This window comes from Chelonia mydas, chromosome 2 (assembly GCF_015237465.2).
Source record: "Chelonia mydas isolate rCheMyd1 chromosome 2, rCheMyd1.pri.v2, whole genome shotgun sequence".
Taxonomy (NCBI): domain Eukaryota; kingdom Metazoa; phylum Chordata; order Testudines; family Cheloniidae; genus Chelonia; species Chelonia mydas.
In genome coordinates this window covers 64,768,431-64,791,933 of record NC_057850.1, presented here as the reverse complement: position 1 = coordinate 64,791,933, position 23,503 = coordinate 64,768,431, and the positions used below count along the sequence as shown (strand labels likewise).

Below are 23,503 nucleotides of genomic sequence, written 5' to 3'. Positions count from 1 at the left end.
GATCTAATGGTTAATTACCCTATTACAAATGTGAGCTTTATTTCAGTGCTAATTTGTTCAGTTCAGCTTCCAGCCTTAGCACATTAAAACATTAACTTATACAAGGTAGGAGATGGAAAAGACATATTAGCTCATTCAGTCACTATCCTTTCCAGAGGAACCCCACCTGTGATTTAGTTACAGAAAAGGCACAATAAGCCCCTCTATGTATAAGTGCAGAGCTTCACTCCACCCACTTCCTGACTTCTCTTTCCTGTCTCCTCTCACAGGGAATAAATCAGAGTTGTGTGAAGAAAGAGGCTGTTGTCTGTAGGGCCCCTGCCTCATTTGTTGCAGGAGTTGGAAGGCATATTATATTTAAAGTACTGGGGAAAGGCAATTCTGGGCCTGCCCAAAATTAAAGGCCCTCAACTAAGAAGTATGCACCACTAAATCCAGGCTTCAGTTGATTATAGAGGGCCACAGATAAAAGAAAAGGTGCAGGAAGGAGGTCAGCAGTAACAAATCGGGAATCTAGAAGGGAATACCAAGCAAAGAACCCCAGACAGAGTCCACTGCTCTTCAGAGGCAGCTAGGGATTCAATGGATGCTACTTGGAGGAACTCTCCTGGAGCATGATCATATGAGGAATCAGAAATAGGCCCCAGGGTTGCAGAGCACCACCCCCATCCAGCTGTCTTGGCCAGTGCCAGGAGGAGTTTGGCAAGGAGGTCCCATGACTTTATGGAACCACGCATGGGATGTGCATTCATCAGGTGGTGTGAGGAAAAGTGTAGCCAGAACTTCAGCAAGAGGTTCTGAAGTTGGAAAGTATGTAGTATTTGAAGTACTGGGGACAGGTGCATCTAGGTCCACCCAAAACTAAAGGCCAACCACCAACACCAGGCTCCAATTAATTACAGAGGACAACAAACAAGAAAACAGAAATGGGAGTGAGGTCCAAAGTTGAAAAATCAACGAACCAGATAGGGAAACTGAGCAGAGAACCCTGAACAGCACCCACTGTCCCTAAAAGGTGTCCAAGGAATCCGTGGACACTGCCAGAGGAACTCAGCCTAGAGACATGACTGAACACGGGAATGGAAATAGGCCCCAGTTACAGAGAAACCACCCCTCTAGCTTTCTCCACCTGGTGTGATGAATGGCTATGTTGGCCAGTGCTAGGAGGAGGTTGAAAAGGCTGTTCTGCAATTTTGTGGGCCCATGGATGTGATGTGCATAAATCAGGTGGTAGGGATGCAGCCAGAACCTCTGTAAAAATCTGCAGTCAGAAGGTGTGTACTGACCAATAAAGTGCTGCAGAATGCTAATTTCTCAGGGGGAAAAAAAACCAGGCTATAGGCATCTCAAACTGGGTACCAAAATTCATATACTTTTTTTTACTTTAATCTCTCTGTGTCTCAGTCCCCATTTGTAAAATGGGAATAATAATACTCCCTCATCTCATAGGGTTGCTCTGAAAATAAGTTCATTAATGTTTGTGAAGCACACTGATAAGCATAATAGAAAAGCCCATGAGGAAATTAATAATTCTGCCATTAAAGCCAGGTTGAATAGTGTGCAGTAAATAAGTCATACGGCTTCTTGTTGAACAAGGAGAAAACTGAACAGCTGCTCATTCAGTTAGCACTGTCCCTCCTTGGAATGAGCCAGAAGTGGAAAAAATAGCACATGTTCATGTGATTAAAGAATGTGTCATCACGGATATGCACAAGAGGGCCAAATTAACATTGCACAAGCAGCCTTCAGTCTGGCATTTCCTAACGTTTGAGTGCTTGATTTTGCAACCTTAATAATCTTTTAATGTAGGTTTTTTTAATAATTATATCTGCCACATACATGCTGGATCCCTCTTTGCCATATACAAACAATGTATATGGCAGAGAACAAATGTCTTTGTTCTCTGTAGAGTCCAAGTGACTCTTCACAACTGTTCGCTGCTGGATGGTCAGAGAGCTTTCTCATGTGCAAAGTAGAGTCTATTTCCAGTTTCAGGGGGAAAATGCCCCCATTATCTGCCATAGATTATTTTATTAGGAATTCTTCAGCTGCTGATGACTAGTTATTTCCCCACGGGTAGAGTCTGTTATTCTCCGGATGTTAGCACAATAACAGGGTTTGTTTAAAAAAGTATTTCAACAACAGAAAAATTACCAAGCTATTGGTTGCAATTTAAGTGAACAAAAAACTGATGACTTCACCATATGTTTGCTCTGCTCTCAAACAATAGATCTAATTCTGTAACCCTTATTCAAGCAAAACTCCCGTGAACTTCAATGACTAAGAAATTAAGGACTCCTCTCCATAAACAGTTAATCTGAAAAGCAACCAGCCCTACTTGATCTTGCTATTCAAAACCAAAGAAAACAATATCATATTAGAGTTTTAAAAATGCTATTTTTACATGCTATTTTTAGTTCTACAACAGCTCAGTTAAATATACCCTTAAAAATACTACATATATCTGATTTGTGCGCTAGGGTAAAGTATAACTACTCGGGAGTAACGTTTGCAAGTCCTCCCCTTTTGAACTGTTCACATACACTAAAAGCATTTTAACTGCATTTTGTTGCATTTAAAAAAAATAACATTTAGAAGTCTACTTCTAGCTATTTAGATGATGTTCCGGTCCTGTCATACATACAATGAGAATATCTATTATATTAAGCAAGATAAATGTTTTTTTTTTATCTCAGGTTGCTAAGGTACTTATCCCTATACAAATATTTTCAAAGTATGTGAGGCTTGTTAAGTTATAGTTGTTCAAGACACTCCCACTTTTTCCTATCTATCTTCTTTTCTTATTCTCCAATTCAGGAAAGGTCATTGCTCAAGGCCAATTCAGAACAGCAGAAACTAGCAGAAGCTAAAACAGTAAAGGCATTTTAAAAATGTTCAACTCCTCCCCCAAAAAGAACGGGTCCATTTTGAAAACTTTGAAACAAAACAATTTAAAATTTGTTCACAAATATAGGTTTTCATTCTCCAGCCAGCTCTATGAATTACATTGGTTGTGATGAATTTTGAGTTTCCTGTATGAATTTATAAATATTACATATGACCTGGTTACTCTGCGGTTTACTGTATACATATATTGAGTTAATTCAATAGCAGGATTGTCAGGAAATGCACCCAGGAAAGGGGAGGTGGATCTCAATATACACCTCTAAGCAAACACTTCATGAATGATACAAGAGCCATCGGCTTGGATGTGCTACCTCTGAGCCTGCAGAGCTCACCAAACTGATGTTGGGCAGCAAGTCCAAGTTCAGGAAACTGTGAACAAAGAACCATAGCAGGAATTAAAGACACCCACACTCCCATAAGGACTTACCTAGGTTTTTGGAAACTGACACTCAACCCACCCACCCCTCCTCCCCCAACCCATCCCTGAGATTAGGAGCCCGAGGTAAAATAGGCATGCCTAGGACACTAGGTATGATAGATATGTAAGTACCCCTTGTGGTGGTGTAAAATTCTGTCTTTTATGCTGATGCTTTGTTCCTCTGGTTAAATAAACAATACTTTTGTTTAAAAAGGCAGTTCTGGGTCACTGTAAGCCACTGGTCACAGATTCCTAAAGGAAAGAACCACATGAACCCAGACCTGCTGGGAAGGCACAGTTGATCCAGAGGGTACTTCAACTCAGGACCTGGTCTAAAGCAATGAGAATTGTGTGATTCTACCCTAAAGACAGGTAAGAAAACAAGGCCTGAGACCACTAAGAGTGCACTTGAACAGACCAGAGGTTCAGCTAGCCCTGTAACCGTGAATATACATACATACTACCTATGTGGTCCACTGCCTGGAGGGTTTGACCATTCATTGTGATAGTAGGCTTACATAAGGCTTTTCTGGTGCAGACTGGTACATCACTTCTGTGTTCTTTATGTTGATCGTAAGACCTAAATTGTCATAAACCAAAGAAAAATAATCCATGCTACGTCAGACTCAGATTTAGCATTCAGGGAACAGCCATCAGCAAACAGAAGATCATGAACAGCCACTTCCTGTACCTTTTTGTCTTCTCCTATAGTCTCCTCAAATTGAAGAGCTTGCCATCAGTCCAGTGTCTGATGCCAGTCCTGGTGTCAGTCACAAAAGGCATCTGGAAGCATCGCAGAGAACATCATACTGAAGAGGGTTCACCTACCTCAGCAATACACTGTCACATGCAGTTCACATTGATGATGAAACCAACACCAGATTTGCCAAAGCAAGCATGGCCTTTGGCAGAATACGTGCAAATGTGTGGGAGCGTAGAGACATCAGTCAAACAAAACTGAAGGTCTACAAAACCATTGTGTTCCCAACTCTGAGGTATGTATGCAAAACCTGGATGGTGTACAGACGCCATGCTATGAAGCTGAATCACTTTCACTTCACATGGGCTGTCTGAGGAAACCAATGATGGCAAGACAACGTTCCAAATACTGAAGTTCTCATATGGGCAGGCATTCCAAGCATCCCCACACGGTTGATGAAGTCACAGGAGAGATGAGCAGGCCATGTCATCAGAATGTCTGGCAGTTGCTCATCTAAGATCTTTTACGGCAAGCTAAAGGAGGGAAAGCACTCAGGGAAGCCAGAAGACACATTTCAAGGACTCCCTCAAGTTATCCTTGTGGCGCATCAACACTGACCCAGTGTTTGGGGAAGCTCTCGCTCTTGCTAATGTAGAGTCCTGCTGAAATGAGAGGGGTTGCAGAGAGACCCATCCATTTCAGATCAGATTACAGGATTGGGGCCTTAAAACATAAGGTTTTTGGTTTTTTTTATGGCAGGAATTGTGGACCCAATTCTTGCTTCTGCGAAAGTGGCAAAACTCCCATTGACTAATGGAGCCTAATGGAACTAGGCTCAGAAATGTGTCTTAACTTGGTTTTATGAAGCCCATAATTGAATTATTACGTATTGATTATTTTTGAGTACACAAATTTCAAACTGCGCTATAATGCCTTTCATTTAAGTTTTGTGGACAATACTAAAGACCCAATCCTACAATGAACTTGGTGTGGGTGCAAGGGTTTGCCAGCACTGAGCTCATTATAAGGTGGAGGCCTAAATCAGCTGCAGCTTGCTCCCTTGGTATGCTGAACCTGGTTTACTTTAATATTTCTGGATCTTTCAGTCCACGTCTTTTAAACAACTAATTGTGGTCACACTCAAAGCTAGAAAAGCAGTAAAAGAGTCATTATCTGTCTTATTATTATTATTATTTATTTGTATTACTGTCATGGACCAGGACCCCATTGTGTTTAGGGTGACCAGACAGCAAGTGTGAAAAATCGGGACAGGGGTTGGGGGGGTAATAGGAGCCTATATAAGAAAAAGACCCAAAAATCAGGACTGTCCCTGTAAAATCGGGACATCTGGTCACCCTAATTGTGTTAGATGGTGTATAAGCACAGAACAAAAAGACGGTCCCTCCCTTAAAGACCTTGCAATCTAAATTAGTCTTCCAAGTGACTATATGAATGTTTCTGAGAATAATAAACAAATTAAATCCACAAATGCTTTCTTTCAATGATGAGGTGAAGCCAAGTGCCATATCTAGCCACAAATGAAACTGTCTACAAGACAGCAACAAAAAGAGCAACTGAAGTCCCTCCTATGAGGAAGTGAAACCACAAACACAACCAAGAACAGTACGTAAACCATTTAACAGATTACAAAAAAAAAAAAAAGAGAAAGAAATGGAAACAGAAACACTGAATCATATGGGCACCCAGCTGCTGACTTGAGAAGATAAAAACATGAGTAAAGAAGGCAAATATCTTACGAAAGATTGAAACCCCCCCCCTTTATTCTAGAGAGTGAACACACATAATATAAATAAATATGGCTATGGTGGGTGCTATGAAGCTTTCATATACTTCGGGGAAAGCTGCAGTTTTCACTTGTGGCTCCTCACTTGAGATTATCCCAGACTTCTGGCTATTTAAAAAAAAACAAAAAACTTCACAGTATGCACAACTGTCACATGCTTTAGTTTCTTGTCAGCCCCATGCCAAAATCATACCTCAAGGCTATGAAAGTAGAAGGGCGTAATTCAGGGCCATGACACTATGTAAAATCAAGTTTCAGAGCGGTAGTCGTGTTAGTCTGTATCAGGAAAAACAACCAGGAGTCCTTGTGGCACTTTAGAGACTAACACATTTATTTGGGCATAAATGTTTATGTATTTATTTATGTATTTTTCACTCCATGCATCTGATGGGTTTTAGCCCACGAAAGCTTATGCCCAAATAAATTTGTTAGCCTCTAAGGTGCCCCAAGGACTCCTTGTTTGTTTGTTTTTAATGTAAAACCAGTTCTCTTGTTCTCAGCATGACACAGGGGCCTTGATGAGGAGTTTCATTTCTTTAATCAGGACTGTGCTGTATAAATGAACTCAGGTTAACTCCATGGTCAACTGAGTCACCTCCAGGGCAGAGGTGCTGGAACAGTTTTTACAGAAGGGGTGCCGAAAGCCAGAGAACAAAACCGTAAACCCTGTAAACGATGGGAACCACTTCAACCCCAGGGGTGCTGCCCAGCTGCCCTAGTGCCAGCACCTATGGGCCAGGGTCTCCGGGCGCCCCGCGGCTCGGCGCCGCTGGGAGGGGAGCGGGGGCAGCCCCCTGCCCCCCTGCCCCCCGCATGTGTGTGAAAAGACGCGCTGAGCTTAAGGCCAGCGCCGCGCGGCTTGTCACGCGCCGGGGCTACCGACGGAAGTGGGGAATCATCATGCCGCTGAGCCAGCAGCTCCGGTCACGGGTTGGGGGGAGGGGGTCCGTGTGAGGGGCCTGGGGGGCGCTGGGGCGGGGCACGAGGGCTGCGTTGCTGTGCACGGGGCAGGGGGGCTGTAACACCGCGCTAGGCGGGCACCGCCCGGCGGACCAGGCTGCAGACAATGGGGGTTCGGGCGTCCCTCGCCGGCTCCGCCACCGCCAGGGCCGCCCCTCCCCCGCAGATCGCCGCCCAGGCCCTTTGCAGACGCTCAAGGAGGGCGGGTGCCGGCCCCGGCACGACGGACGGGGGAGGGAGCAGGCGCTTCCCCCAGCGGGCAAAAGACTCCCCGCCCCCTCCTTCCGCCGTGTCACGGGGCCCCGAGGGCGGCGCATGCGCACAGCCTCGCACTCAGCCGTTGTCCCGCAGCCTCGGTAGCCGCTCCTTCTGTGGAGACGCGTCGCTAGGAGCCGCCGCCAGCGGTCTGGGAATAGCAGCCGCTGCCTCGGCTTGGCCGGTGAGTGTCGGGGTGGGCGGCCCGGCTCTGCCCCTGCGGGAGCGGGGTCCGGAGAGGTATCACCCCCGCCCCTCAGTTCTCCCGGTTCGCTCGCCGCTGCCGCCCCACCCGGGCAGCCGCAGCGGCTGGGGGCCCGGGTACAGAGCGCGCCCCGCCCGGCCCGGCCATTACCTTCGGGCAGGCGCTGAGCCCGGCGTGGGGCTGGGCCCCGCGCTCCCCCACCCCTCCTCCGCGGGCGGGGAGTAAAGCCCTGAGGGCCCCGCCCCATACACACACACACCCACACCGGGCCGGCGGCGGCGGCTGGGGGGGCGGGAGACGGGGTTTTTTTAGCGGGGGGAGCAGGGCATGTCATTTACTCGAACTCCTGATCCTGCCCCTTGAAGGAGGCAAACAGCAGACCTGGGTACCGTGGAGACCCCGCAATGGGAAATCCTGCAAGTCTCCCACAGCCCCCCGAAATAAGGCAGTCCTGGCTTGGGGGTGGGGGTCTGGGCTGAGCTGAGCCGAGCCGAGCCCCTGCTCCCTTGGGCTCTCTGGTGATTACCCAGCGAGAGTAATTAGTGCTTCGTCTGCTCGGCTCGGTTTACTGGAGGAGGTGGTTTTTCTTTTGTATCTTTGGCAATCTTTTACCTCCCCTTGAAAGCGTCGGTGTTACTGGGATAGATCTGGTGCGCTCACAAGACCGGTAGTGCCGTAGCTGGCGCTGTAGCACTTCACAAACCATTCAGTGGCTAATTCAGGCTTCTGTGCCATAACTTGGTTAATGCTCTTAGTTTTTACAAACTAACTCACTTTGACTTATCCATGTAGGAACAGATTTTATGGCTAGGATGTCGACAGTGTAGACAGAGTCCTTAACTATCTCCTTGACAACATGGCTAAAATTGAGATACCACTGTGTATCAGCTTCTTACTTTAGTAGTGGTTGGGTAAAACTATTTGGGATTAGAGTTTTAATTTATAGATAATTTGAACACTATAGAAGATGATGAATAAAATACCTGTTTGTAAGTAAGGCTCAACTAACTTCCTTGCAACAATGGTCAGTTAGGATTGCCTATATAAACTAGCTTTTCATTTGTGTACTGGCTGACTGATTTGCTTTTCATTTTCTTCTGAGACCACAAGTTTATTTTATCCAGGATCTATAGTAAATATTTATCTATGCCTACATTCTTAGAGGTAGAGATCTTTAGTCTGTGGTTAGTTATCAGCCCTGTTTCCCCCCACATTCCCCTCCCTTTCTTTTATGCCGGTCACTACAGAATCTAAGTGCTTCTCAGGTAACCTACTTGGAGCTTCATGATGAGGATTGCATGACTAGGTTTATTTGAGCATAAAGCTGAAGTGAGCTGTAGCTCACGATAGCTTATGCTCAAATAAATTCGTTAGTCTCTAAGGTGCCACAAGTACTCCTTTTCTTTTTGCGAATACAGACTAACACGGCTGCTACTGTGAAACATGACTAGGTTTGTTAATCTTCTTGTGCCTTGATAGAGGAGGATGGCCTTGGACTATAGTTGGTTGGAAAGTTTGTTTTCTTGAAGGATTGCTTTTGTGCGTAGGTCACCAAATTACTCTGAAGATGGTACTATTCTGGATTAGACTGTTTTCCTCTGAAAACTCTGTAACTCCTCTTCTGAGAATGACTTTACTCTGATTCTCACTTTGTTCTGGATTTATAAGCTAAATTTTTGAGAGAAGGACAGCCTACTTAGTGGGTTGTGGATGAAGATGATTGCTGATATAACTGGGTCCTGACTCGTGAATGTCCTTAATGATGAGAACTAAGGCCTTGCAGTGACACTTTAGAATTGAGTTGCTGCATTCTGCACAAGCTGAAACTTCAGCTTCAAATGCAGCTGCTACTAGTTGTAGCAATCCAGAGTGGAGCTGGTGAATATGTGGGTCACTTCTGCAAGATATCTTCCTTGCCTGAGAAAGGAGTCAGTTAGCAGTAAATTGGAGGTATAAGAAGACATTTTCATCACTGATGCTGCCTTGGACTCCAGACGAAGTGGCAATTAAGACAAGACCATGAGCCTTCAAACATTTCAAGTGAATAGGTTAGAGATGTCCTTGATGGAATGGGAGAACAGTTGCTTGGTCGGTTCTTCAAAGTGTTTCTCTCTTCCCGCTAGTATAGCTTTGGTCTTGCTGGGTTGAATTTGAACCAGTTGCTGATCTTTAGGGATAGAGATGACATTGGTGGAGTCTGTGAATGAGGGGTTGTACAACTGGTTGTCCTCAGTCTGTTGCTCTCAGTGGAGTCTGGAAGACCGATATTAGAGAATCAACAAAATACATCTGCAGGCCAGGATTTTGGGAAAAGGGGAGCAATCTGTTTTAATGAAAAGCTTTTTTAAGTCTGCTAGTTCAGTTCCCCCTCTCCCCAAAGAGTCACTTATCTAATCCCCCTTTTTTAGGTTTTGCAGCACATACCAGCATGCAAAATTTTATCAACAAAAATGGACTGAGTCATCTCTGTACAAAAATCAAGCTAAGTGATTGTGTGGGGAGACAGAATCCTTTTCCTGCTCGGTGTTTCTCATAACTTTAAATAGCTGTAATAATAGGGTAGTGATTTCTGTCCATACTTTTGTCATAATATGTTAACCAACAAGCTAGCTACAACAAGCTAGCTACTAAGTCTGTGGTAGAAGATGTCTGCTGTTACACAGTGTGCTACAATAGCTAATTGCAGTGGGGAGTTTTTTCAAGGTTTTTCATCTTGGTGGCTTTTAATATTTGTATAAATCTGACCATTTAATCACATATTTCAGCTGAATACATGATTTTTTCTTTAAATAATTGGAATTTTCGGTCCATTAGAATACCCAATATCATTAAAGATGCTATTTCTTAGTAGAATTTTCTTTAGAAGCTCGGGCCGAGACCTTCAGTAATTATTGATCTCTGCTGTTGTGGTTGCAGTTAAGGTTTTTGTTTGACTCACTGCAAATTTACATTATAAATAAGAGATTCTCAAACCCTTCCATAATGTGAACCTCATTGTAGCAACATGCCACTCCGGCCATTTCCCCATCTCTTTTGTGATTGCAGGGACTACCTCCCCTCCTATTTGTGATCAGGTGACATTGCTAAGAAAAATTATAAGAAAGTGGAGATTCTTTCTCTCTTTATCGGCTTACTTGGTGCAAGCAGAAGTCTGAAGGACTGCTTGCATGAGTAAGGATTTTTCAGGATTTTGTTTGAGCTCATCCACTCTGGCTGTGAGGGGAAAAGAAGACTTAATTGGTTCAGGTTAATGCTGGTTTTAAAGGGAATTCTAAACTGGTTAAATGTACTTTTTTGGCTCAGTGTATTTAAGGCCTTAAAGCTGAAGTTGCATCCTCTTCATAGAATATCAGGGTTGGAAGGGACCTCAGGAGGTCATCTAGTCCAACCCCCTGCTCAAAGCAGGACCAGTCCCCAATTTTTGCCCCATATCCCTAAATGGCCCCCTCAAGGATTAAATTCACAACCCTGGGTTTAGCAGGCCAATGCTCAAACCACTGAGTTATCCCTCCCCCCTAATTCAATTGGAACAGCTACAGCAGTGGTCCCCAGTCTTTTCAGCGTTGTGCTCCCACCTCCCCCCGGTGGCCGGGACAGGGGATGTGGCTCCCGGGGGGAGGGAAGTGGGGACAAAATGGGCAGTGTAAGGGGGCTGAGGCTGGGATGGGATTGGGGCTTGTTGAGGACCCATTGCCAGAGGCTGGGGGTGGGGCTGAGTACATCTGGGCCACGGTCAGTGGCCAAAGCTAAGGCAGGGCTGGGAGCTGGGCAGCATCTGGGGGCGGGGCCAGAGCAGGACTGGGTGGTGGTCCCTCCCCACCCCCTATTGACCTGGGCCCTGCTGCGCCACCCCAGATGTTCCTCCGTGCCTCTCTATGGGGGCTTGCCCCACAGTTTGGGGTCCTCTGAGCTAGCGATTTGGGAAATAAAACAACAAGGAATTGGGATTGAGCCTAATTTAAACCATAAACTGTTACAGACACAGATGTAGCATTTAAATACACTACTGATGCCTTAGAAATAGGTAGATATACTGTACGTATTGTGCTGTGTAGTGCACAGGGATATTGAATTTTGAGCGGGTTTTTTTCTAAAGCTTGATTATAGTCCAAATTGACATTGTAGGAGCTGTCTGACGGATAGCTAACGGAATCACAAAAATCTGTTAATGTTTGGACTGACACTGGCATAGGCATGTCTATTGTATTGCTGCAAAATTAAGCTATGCACTTTGGCTAGTGTTAAGATGTATATAAGTAATCTGTTTAAAAGCAGGCAAGGAAGTTAACTTCTTTACATAGCAAAGTGAATCAAAAACAACAAGGAGTCTGGTAGCACCTTAAAGACTAACAGATTTATTTGAGCATAAGCTATCATGGGTAAAAACCTCACTTCTTCAGATGCGATCTGTTAGTCTTTAAGGTGCCACTGGACTCCTTGTTGTTTTTGTGGATACAGATTAGCACGGCTACCCCCAATATTTGACAAAGTGAATCAACAGGTTATGGATTAATGACCTGATGATTTAAATCCTATCTTTTGAGTTTGAAGCTGGCACTTGATACTTGCATAAATGAGAACAGAAAGTTTGAACCATGCGTGCCAGATTACATGGCAAAATCCTCTCTTGACAGTTCATATACTTTTTATTAAGAAAGGAAAGCACAAATAAAAACTTTAGGATCCAGCGTTTCCAAACTTTGTGTGGAGTTCCTTTTGACTTCAATGGGAGTTCATGTGCAGAGAATATTCGATAATGTGGCTCCCTGATTCTCAGCCACCTAGTCCTGGCAGATGTTAGAGTAGACCCCCTGCTGCTCTAACTTCCATAAGATCCATTGGAAGATCACATGTGATGAAATGAGGCTCTGGAAAGTCAGTGACCTGCCTCTTTCTATCCTTAGCCTGTGGGTGAAGGGGGTGTTGTGCAGTGTTTCTCAACCAGGGGTCCAGGGCTCCCTGGGGGGCCGCAAGCAGGTTTTAAGGGATCTGTCAAACAGGGCCAGCATTAGACTCACTGGAGCCCAGGGCAGAAAGGTGAAGCCTGAGTAGCTTAGCTTCATGGGGCTTCCTGTGGCATGGGGCCTCAAGCAGTTGTCATGTTTGCTACCCTCTAATGCCAACCCTGGCTTTTTTATGCAGAAAATCAGTTGTGACATAGGTGGGAGGTTTTATAGCATGCTGGGGGTGGGGTCTTAGAAAGGAAAAAGGTTGAGAACCCCTGGTCTGGCCACTTCCGCCAGCTTTTCACTCATGGTGAAGTTCACTTACATAAGGGGAATTCTCCACTGGCTATTTCTCGTTGTTTTAAGATCACTCACTATTACTAATATGGCACCAAAGTGGCATTAATGGACAGTAGAATCCAGTTGTTTGAGTGAGTTGGTCTTATAAACTTCATAGGAGATCAGAAAGTATGCAAATACTTAAGTAAGGCCCTATGAAATCCATTTTATTATTGTGGGGTTTTGGTTTCATTTTCTGATTTGTTTTTTCATTTTAAAAAATTCCATCTTTGATTTTTAATCAAATGTTTGCATTAACAGTTAAGTGGTCCTACTATAAATGCATAAAAATGTTCAGAATTGGATTGCAATAGGAAAAAATAATTTTAGGAAAAAAGCGTACAGTTTAAACAAATACTGCAGATATGCAATATATGGTAAAAGTAACACATTTTAAATCACTTTTTAAAGTAGCACTTAGTAATATGACCACACTGACATTGGAGAACAGTAACACAAGAAGTCCACAGAAGAGCCTTGTAGTGTCAATTTAACTGAATTAATATTTGAATAATTAAAAAATAAAAAAAGCACCAACATAAAATAATCCATCCTTGCAGCATTCATTGTTGCCATTTTAAATTAAACTCAGTACTTCCTATATTCTGAAGGAATGCTTAAATTTCAAACTATCAAATCAACAGTTTATTGCTGAGTAACATACAAATTCATAAACTTAAATGTTTTTGCCATCTCTGACGGACATTTCCGTTGCGATACATTATAGTTAGCCTTTTAGTGTTTTCCTCAGAAAGTGGTTCCCTCTTGTCTATAAGTAGATTTTTATATTTACTAAAGCGTCTCTCTGTCAACAGAGCTGACAAGGAAGAAGATGTAAGGTAGGGCAACCTCTGCTACTTTAGGCACTCATCCCTTCATAACCTTCAAATAAGCGCAAAGATCCCGTGGATCTGAGGTGGGCTCATGCTGAGTGCTATACAGAAACACCAACCATTGTTCACACAGTTCTGGTGAGAGATGGTTGAGAGGTGGTAGTTTGTTATACTAATCAGTGTTTTTTGCATGGCTGGAGTCTGCCTGGAAGTTGCAACTCCTGACATGAAACTGACACAGCAAAGAAGTGAGTTCTCGGAAGCTGCCTGTAAATCCCAGATGCTGGCGCTACTCCCCTGCCCCGGGCCCACTGGTCTGTTACCTCCAGTGGCTGCACATAGTTCAGCTGTGCAGCCCACCCTGCCTGCCTGTGCTGTGGTCCTAGTGCAGGCATTCTCAAACTGGGGGTTGGGACCCCTAAGATGTCATGAGGTTATTGGGGGGAGGGGGGTGGCGGCGGCATTGCGAGCTGCCAACCTCCACCCCAAATTCCGCTTTGCTCCAGAATTTATAATGGTGTTAAATATATTAAAAAGTGTTTTTAATTTATAAGGGGAGTTTGCACTCAGAGGCTAGCTATGTGAAAGGGGTCACCAGTAAAGTTTGAGAGCCACTGTCCTAGTGCCAGGGAGAGCCTGGATTTGATTCTGCAATTCTGTCTGTGCTCGTTAACAGATTTCATAGGACTGCACTTAAGGTGGCACTTCTGGAATTTCATGTTTACCTATGGAACACTTTTGTTCAACTTAATTAGAAGGACATAACTTCTAATTCAGCATTTTTCAAGCTGGTGACAAGATTAGCTAACACACACAAGCTTCTATTAATGAGGGATTTTAACTTCCCTGATAGATGTTGGAAAACTAATTCAGCAAAATATAATGTGTCCTGCAAGTTCTTACCATTTATAGGGAACAACTTTCTGATTCAAAAAGTTGACGAAACAATGAGGGGTCATCCATTTTGGTTCTGGTTTTGATCAACAGGGATAAATTAGTTGCGAATGTGAAGGTTGTCAGGAAATTGGGAGGAAGTGATCATGCTCTGATAGAATTCAAGGTCCTAATGAAACGAGGACATGAGAACAGTAAAACAAGGACACTGGATTTCAAAAAGGCAGTCTTCAGCCAACTCAGAGAAATAGTAGGCAAGGTTCCGGGGAGAGACCAGTTAAGAAGAAAAAGCATCAAAGGGGGCGGGGGCTGGCAGTTCCTAAAAGATGTAATTCTAGAGGCTCAATATCAAGCTGTTGCAATGCAGAGGAAAGATAAGAGCCACAGGACACCAGTGTGGCAGCACAAGGAGCTTTTTAGCTATCTAAAAACCAAAAGGGATACAAACAGGAAATGGACAGAGGAGCATGTAACTATGGAAATATACATGCGAATAGCTTGAATGTATAGGGATAAAATCGGGAACGCCAAGACTAAGAAGGGTTTTGAAAAATGTCAGGCAAAAAAGAAAGATCAGGGATGGTGTGGGTTTGCTACTCAGTGGAGAAGGTGAGCTGACTATAGAAGATAAGAAGGTAGAGCTGCTGAATACCTACTTTGCTTCAGTCTTCACGTATAAAATAACGTGACAGGATTACTGACCAAGTTATCATAGACAATAAAAGGGAAGGAATGCAGATCAGGCTAAGTAAAGAACATGTCAGATCTTCTGACTAATTTGAATGAATTCAATTCAGCAGGGCCTGATACTGTTCACCCCAGGGTGCTGAAGGAATTAGCTGAAGAAATCTTGGAGCCCCTGGAAACTCATGGATGACAGGAGAAAGCCCTTCTCCAGGACAGTGTAGTATTCCTCTTTAAAAAGGGGAAAAAGAAGGAGCCATGGATCTATAGACCAGTCAGCCTGACTTCATTACCTGTGAAGCTATGCAAGGGTAGTAAACATTAAATTTGCAAATACTTGGAGGGTGAAGGGGTGATCACTAGCAGCCAGTATGGATTTACTAAAAGCAAGTCATACCAAATCAACTTGATTTCCTTCTTTAACGAAGTAATTGGTTTGGTGGATAGAGGGAATGCAGTGGACATAATACACCTGGACTTTAGCAAGGCTTTTGACACAGTCCCATCTGACATTCTCATAAGTAAGCTGGAGAAGTGTGGGCTCAGTAGAACTACCATTAAGTGGATACATAATTGGTTAAATAACTGCAAAAAAAGAGTGACTGTTAATAGAATGTCAAATTGGAAGGAGGTCTCAAGTGGGGTTCACAGGAATCTGTTCTCAGTCCAGTGTTACTTAACCTCTTTTTTAATGACCTGGATGTAGGAATAGAAAGCATACTGGTTAAATTTGCAGATAATACAAAGCTGGGAGGAGGTGGGGGGTTGCAAACACTTTGGAGGATAGAACTAAAATTCAAAGGGGTCTTCAATTGGAGAACTGGGCTATAGACAAAATGAAATTCAATAAAGACACATCTAAGGTGCTACACTTAGGGAAGAAAAACCAAATGCACAAATAGAGAATGAGGAATAACTGGCTTGTCGGCAGCAGCACTGCTGAGAAGGATCTGGGAGTTGTGTTGGATCGCAACCTTAACATGAGTAAACAATGTGGTGCTGTTGCAAATAAAAGAGAATGCAATTTTGGGTTGCATTACCAGAGGCATAGCACTCAAGTCACAGGAGGTGATAGTACCACTTTACTTGGTGCTGGTTAGACCTCAGCTGGACTACTGTGTTCAATTTTGGTCATGATATAGAGAAACTGGAAAGATTCCAGAGCTGAGCAACAAAGATGATCAAAGGGATGGAATGCAAGCCATATGAGCAAAGCCTGAAGGAACTGGGTACGTTTAGTTTTGAAAAGAGATTAAGGGGGGACATGATAGCAGTTTTCAAATACTGGAAAGGCTGCCATAAAACAGATGGAGAATGATTGTTCTCTCTTGCAGTAGAGGGCAGGACAAGAGGCAATGGGTTCAAACTACAGCACAGCAGATTTACATTAAATCTCAGGAAAAACTGCCTAACTGGAAGAACAGTAGGACAGTGGAACAAACTGCCTAGGGAAGTCATGGAATCTCCTTTGCTGGAGGTTTTCAGAAAGAGGCTGGATTAGCTGTATGTCTTGGATGATTTAGACCAGGGGTCTCAAACTCAAATGACCACGAGGGCCACATGAGGACTAGTACATTGGCCTGAGGGCTGCATCACTGACACCCTCCCCCCACTGCCCCACCCCCACTCCACCCCTTCCATGAGGCCCTGCCCCACCTCTTCCCACTCAACTCCACCCCCTCCCTGCCCTCAGGAGGGGTGTAGGGTGCAGCAGGAGGCTCAGGGCAGGGGGTCGTGGTGCAGGAGGGGTGCAGCAGGGGGTTCAGATGCAGGAGTGGTGCGGCAGGGGGCTCAGGGCAGGGGGTCCGGGTGCAGGAGGGGCACGGGGTGCGGCAGGGGGCTATGGGCAGGGGGGGTGCGGCAGGGGGTTTGGCTGCAGGAAGGGTTCTGGGGGCGGGCTCCAGCCTGGCATGCACCGGGGGCTGCGCCTCCAGGCACCTCCCCCGAAGCTCCTATTGGCCGGGAACGGGGAACTGTGGCCAGTGGGAGCTTTGAGGGAGGTACCTGGAGGTATGGACAGGGCAACACACAGACCCCTGTGCCCCCCATCCCCCAAGTCCCGGCCGCTTCCCAGAGTGGCGCGGGGACAGGGCAGGCAGGTGGGGATCTTGCCCTTGCCCCCGGTGCGTGCCGGACCAGGCCGGAGCCGCTCTAGGTAAACGCTGGGGGGCTGCGGGGAGCTGGCGGGCCGCAAAAAATAATCCCACGAGCTGCGTGTTTGAGGCCCCTGATTTAGACACACAAAACCCTGCATTTTAGCAGGGGGTTAGACTAGATGACCCTTGTGGCCCCATCTAAACCTGTGATTCTATGAATCTTGGCTTCCTAGAAATCCACCTTTATAGAATAAAATATTTCTTTTGGAACACAGTTATCTCCATTAGAAATTCTGTTTACATTCCAGATCTATCTTTCAGTAAAATTGAACATTTGGAGGTTCTTTGGTGGGTAGAATAGAAGTCTGATGATGATGATGATAGTAATGCAGTAATGTCCTGTGCATCAGTCTATCCTGAAGTTTTTTGTTTAACATTAAGCAAGACTTTAGACTACAGATCAAATAAGGGTTTCATCTTTCTTCTATAACATGATTTACTCTTGTTTGCTCATAGAAATTCACTTTTCTGGACAGGAGCTTTTAACATAGCCAACTTCCAAACTTTACTTGGCATTTTATATTGTTTGGGAGTAAAATAACTTGATTATTAAAATAATGTTCTTATTTTTCTTTAGTGGAAATTGCACAAAAATGTCTCTCTATCCTTCTCTGGAAGATCTGAAAGTGGATAAGGTAATTCAGGTATGTTGAAATATATAGACTTCTTTTTGAGATGAGTTCTAGTTAAAAATGAACAGTTCAATTAATAATTAGATTTTCATATCTAAAACAAGTTTCTCATGTTAAATGTGTGGGTACTACATTTAATACTTAGTTACTATAAAGTCTTTATTTTTTTGTACTTTGCCACCTATTTGGATGGATTGGATATTAATACTTAAATTAGCAGAGCTTGCTCTTACAAATATTTCAGTGTAAATCTTATGTTATCCGTATGGAACACTTATGCTTTTTTTAACCAAATAGTTGTTTGTTTGCCGGTATTTCAAAGTTGATAGCAACTTCTCTGCGTATATCAAAATGACAATTTAAAGATAACAGAGGTACATTTTATTTTAATGATAAAGGCTGCAGCAAATAAAAGTTAGATCATACAGTAAACCGTTGAGTAACAAAATGCTGATTAAAAGCTGCCTCTCTTTCTAGAACAAAATTAATCCTTTTATTCAGATGTGCTAGACAGGTCAGTATACACACTTTGCACGTCTCACTTAGAGTGTGCGTAATAAAAAGAAAATAACCCCTTGAATATAAGTACTGTCAAGTTATTTCCAACCCCACTTCAAATTTTGATCTCAAAGCACAGTCTGCATCCCGGAATACTGTGTTGAACAAATATGTGTTTTTTGGGGACAGTTAATTGATCTTAATGTTCTAGGTTTGGACCACTCCAGTTTCACTGCTGCTACTCAGTGATAAAGATTAAACTATTTGGTGCTCCAGCATGTGGTCTGATGTAAAGTTTTAAGTTTAAATCCTGCTAACCAGCCTTTATAAGGGCCTGTCCACTCTAGAAGTTGAGCTATGCAGTAACCTGGTTGTCTTAGAGGCATCTGTGTTTGAACATGTTTTTTCGTTTGTATTACCAGTGTTAGTGATTGGTGTCACAACCAAGTCAAGTGTGGATACATATTAAAGCTTTTTGTAGTAGTTGAGATTTGAGACCTTCCCTCCCTTTCAATAATTTCATTTGAAGAAAAAAGCACAAATTTTCTAGTCTCAGCCAGTGAGTATAGATTAAAAGGACAGATTTGAACAGGAATAGTTAAACTGGAAACTAACCCCCAGATGGCTTGTCATATTTAACCATTACAATTGTCTTCATTTATTGTTCAGACTTATTTTCAAGTGCAACTTGCGTTTGACTTCTAATCCACAGCTTTCCAGAGAAGGCATTATTAGTGATGGCTTTATTTTCTTAAATTGTTGGTTAATTTGACCAATGTGTTGAACTAGGTTGTTAAATCATAAGGCATTACACTGTTGATGCCTGTGTTCTTTTAATTCTATTGTAAAATGTCAGATAACCATGAACTGTGGCAACTGATTCTATGATTAAAGGTAATTTTTAAATGGTCAGTAGTACCTGGCTTGCATTCAGAGGCGTAGAAAACATGTGTGTTCTCTAAAACTACAGAAAGATGGGGAGACTGAAAAGGAAGGAAATATGTAGCATTACACACAAGCTTATCATTTACTCTCTTCCAGTGACTAGCAAATACTAATTTATAAATAGAGTATTTTTGGGGGGCATTTGCTGTAAGCATTGTGTCCTCTCTTGTAATAACCCACTTCTTTGAGTTCTGTATACAAATCTAATTAGAAGGTTCACTGCTTCTCTGAATAGGAGCTGTTAATCTTAAAGGATTGTTGACATTTTAGCTTTGATTCACAATTAATCCCTGTGGGTCGCACAAGAAGAGGTAGGTGTGATAGGATGAGTTTGACACATCTAGACTCTGAAGGTGCTTATGAATTACTGAACTAAAAGAAAATATTTTAGGTATTTGCAATTGCTGAAGTTTTATAAATTTCATATTACATTTAAACAGTGCCATTTCAGAACAACTTAAATTTCTTAGTATATTAGTGTAGATTTCTCATCATGTATTCTGGATGAGAAGTTTAGTGTAAATATCTTAAATTCTGAGTCTGTTTTAGTAAGTACACTTAGTTAATTTACCAACCCTCTTTCTTTATAAGGTACTACCTCTTTGTGCTGTTGCCCTTGCTTTTTCCCTGTAGAAAGTCACAGCCGTAAGCTCCTTTGACAAGTGATATTTAATTTAATTAAGCAATTTTTAACACCATTGAAAAAGACTCCATTTATATGAATTAGTGTTCAGATCCAAGAATGAGTTCTGAAGTTTTGGCTTTTTAATGTAACAAGCTGTACTTTCTAAAAACCTGAACATTTGACCTTGCAACTACATAATAACTATCTAATAGTCTCTCTTGTACAGAATGATGCATGTGAATTCCTTTTTCCTGTTAGGCCCAGACTGCCTTTTCTTCAAACCCTTCCAATCCAGCAATTTTGTCTGAAGCCTCCACTCCCATCCCTCAAGATGGAAGTAAGTTTATGTACTGTACAAAAAGTTGATGTTTTGAAAAAAAAAAATGTAAAATCCTGAAATTTTGTAAACAAACACTCTTTTGGAGGGGAGCTTGAAGTACAGTCAAACTGTACTGTATAGGAGAACAAAATAATTCTTTAAGGGTCAAACTGTGTCCTCTGGAAATGCAAATATTTGGGTGGTAGGCTGCAGAATTTTTTTAAAAATGAAGTAATTAGAGGGAGTTGTGTGGAAAGGAAAGGAAATTAGAGGGAGTTGTATGGAAAATACCTATATTTTCATCCTTTCCCTTCACTGTGGATACCTCTTTCAAGTGATTACAGTTCTGAAGCTGGGGAGTTAGTGGCTCTTTGTGCCATTATCCCCCTTGAAATCCATGGGAGATTTGCAAGTTTGAGGACTGTCAGCATTATCTTCGCATATTTTTCGTCCCTGCATACACAATCATAAAATGAGGGGGGATTTTTGGGACAGGACAGGAATCCTATCTCTAATACTGGGGAGAAGCCAGGACAGTGGAATTGTGACAGTGTGAAGTTTCTGCATGAAGTTCCTGCTGATATTTTAAGATCCGTGTGTTTGGAAAGGTGTTAAAGACTGATACAAACTGACTTGCCACTTTTCATGATAAAAACATGTTTCTTCTTAGAGTATGTGACCACATGGATCCCATCTAATTTTGCATGAACCTCATGCTCCTCAGGTCAAAAATCTTTGACTAGCAGTGGCCGTTGAACTGAAGTCACATTTGGTACCCATACCTGAAAATACTGGTAACTAGTAAACATCAGCATGAACATCGGCCTTGTCAATGGAGGCCTTAAATGTACCACCTGATTCAATGTTGAAGGAGATAATTATGTCCCAGCACCACCCTTAGCACCCCTGTTTACATTCAGTACTGCATTATTTCTGATCTCCCAGTACTGAGGTTGTCTTGAAGATTGGTCCTGCCTCTAGAAGATGTATGTTCTTCGTCTCCAGTACGTACTACTTCTCCAGTATCCAGCAGGGAACCTTTTTCTGACCGGTCAGGCAAAGGTTTCTCTCTGCAGACCAGGGACTCCATTTTAGAGCCCCAGTGTCTTCCTGTCTGGCAGGGCAATGGCCTGGTCAACCCTATCAGAACAAGCCTTACCAATGTAATGCTCTGCCTTAGCCCTATAGGCATACCAGGGACCTGCATCCAGGGGCTGATCCTTCTTAAATGATATAGAAGGAAGTATAGAGGGTCTTGATCTTTATCTACAGACAGGAAAGAACAGCAGCAGCTGGCAGAAGAGGAATGGGCATTCGTACCCCCTGAGCAACACACCTCATCTTCAGCTTCTCCGAATGAGGCTTTCCCTTCTAATCATGTATCAGAATGATTCGATGACTTTAGAGCACGGCTGGAGCTGCTCTTCCTCATTGCTGAGACTCTCAAGATAGAAGAAAAAATCTCACAAGCTCTTTGGTATTCTACATTCTTCTGTTTTTGCTGGGACCGCAATTAATGAGGGCCTATTAGATCCAGCAAAGACTCTGTGACAGGCACCAGCCACGCTGCCTCTTCTGGCTAAGACAGCAGAAAAGAAACATCGGTTACCCCAAAAGGAGTTTGAACAGTTCTGTATCTATCCAACATTGGGTTTGATGATTAATGTGGTTCATGAAAAGACCAAGCAATTTAAGAACATTCTAAAAGACAAAAGAAATGAGATTTATTTTGGAGAAAAGCCTATTTTTCAGGATCACTGGAACTATGAGTTGCTAATCATCAGGGCTTAAATGCAAAATATCTCACATGGGGTCAGGTATTCTCCATCTAGCTAAACTCCTCTGAGATTTGAGTGGGGAATTGAAAGGCATAGTTGAAGAGGACTTGTGGCTAAAACATGTACAGTCAGCAATAGATAAATAAGACACAGCTTGATCTGTGGCTGCTGTGGCGGCTGCCCATTGCTTCATTGCTGCAAGTCTCTGGCGTTCAGTGAAATGCGATTGAGGATGTGTCATTTGAAAGCACAGATTTATTTAACTTGTACACGGATGAATCACTACACTCCCTATAGGATTCCAGACCCACACAGTTTTTGGGGGGCATCTACACCTCAGCCCCAAATTGTAAGACCTTCAGATACTAGGATGTCAATCGAGGCCGAAGACATCTTGCCTTCTCTCAACAGTGGTCTTCTGAGTACCTAACAAGGGAGAAGCTGAGATTCTCTTGTCCAAGAGAATCTTCCTTGTTTGTTGAGCAGTCTACAGCTGCTTCCAGAAAAGCAGGTTTGATATGAAGGTAGAGAACCACACTAAAGTCACTCAAAAGCCATCTCCAAACTCTGTCTTGTAGATACTGGCTTTCGTTCTCCCATTCGACTTGGGACATCACTTCCAATACCCATCTGTCTGTTACCTCCTGTAGCTGTTCCATCCAGTTTCAGTCGTTAACCCCTACCCATCCCCTTTCTTGTCCTTCGGGGACCTTTAATGAAAATTATCTAAAGGAAGAAATGGTATCTTGCCTCCATCATCCTGTCCCTTCATGCTCAAAACTGGTTGGTTGGCTGTCATCCTCGAAGACACATTCTTCTATATTGCCATCCCCTGGTGCACAGTAGGTTCACAGTAGGGCCCATCCAAGGTTTTGCTATTCAGTCTCTCTATAGCACTGAGGCTTTATAAAATGCCTCGCTGTAGTGGTGGCACATCCAAGAAAACAGGGCATTCACATCTACCCATAACCAGATGATTGGCTGATCTAAGGAGATGACATAGCCTTGAACTACGTTGTCTTGTTCAGCTAGCTGGGCCTCGTGATAACTTATGAAAAATTCTCTCTCAATCTATCATAAATGATAGTTTATAAGAGCTGTAGTGGACTCCAAACCAAGAGTTGTAGTGGACTCCAAACCAGCAAAAACATATATTGCCAGAGGCAGATTTTTCTCTTCATAAGATGAATGTCAACTACAGTAAGAAAACTGCCTCAAACTTTTAGCCCACATCACCTTGCTTTTATGTGACACTATTAGTCAGACTTCACCTGGGTCCATTAAAAGGCTGATTAAAGCTGGGTGTATTACCTTACAGGACATCAAATGAGCATGTGACTGAAGTGTCAGGACACATTTTATTGGCACTGAATGGGTCATTAGACCCCAAAAATATTCAGAGAGTCCCTTCTCTGCTCCTCCTACGAAGACATTGATCACAGATGCATTGTATGTGCACCTGGACCATCTCCGGACAAAAGGGAAAAATGCCCTAAAAAACAAACCAACAAACAAAAAACCCTATACTATATTCGTTACGTAAAGCACTGGACTTTTTTGTTCAGTTCTATCAAAAGCCACCTTGCAGTGTTCTCATGTCCGTCC

The 23,503-nt window shown here is 43.2% G+C and overlaps 1 protein-coding gene and 1 long non-coding RNA gene across 5 annotated transcripts in view; one reads left to right on the top strand and one right to left on the bottom strand.

The window, feature by feature from the left end:
* Nucleotides 1-2,645: 2,645 nt before the first annotated feature.
* LOC122464467 lies at nucleotides 2,646-7,471 on the bottom strand. Its single transcript, XR_006288517.1, has 4 exons — nucleotides 7,400-7,471; nucleotides 4,017-4,108; nucleotides 3,844-3,905; nucleotides 2,646-3,276 (listed from the first exon to the last, which is right to left on the bottom strand). It is a non-coding gene; the product is annotated as an uncharacterized LOC122464467 (long non-coding RNA).
* The window catches only part of LOC102938622 (syndecan binding protein), a 31,689-nt gene continuing 14,868 nt past the window's right edge, over nucleotides 6,683-23,503 (top strand). The window contains exons 1-3 of one of the 4 annotated variants that reach the window (XM_037892574.2): nucleotides 6,683-7,228; nucleotides 17,679-17,745; nucleotides 20,060-20,138. In XM_037892574.2, the coding sequence (XP_037748502.1) occupies nucleotides 17,695-17,745; nucleotides 20,060-20,138 (130 nt within the window). In that variant the 5' untranslated portion in view covers nucleotides 6,683-7,228; nucleotides 17,679-17,694. The remainder of the gene's footprint in view (nucleotides 7,229-17,678; nucleotides 17,746-20,059; nucleotides 20,139-23,503) is intronic. The other 3 variants (XM_037892575.2, XM_043539591.1, XM_043539590.1) reach the window with 3 other exon arrangements.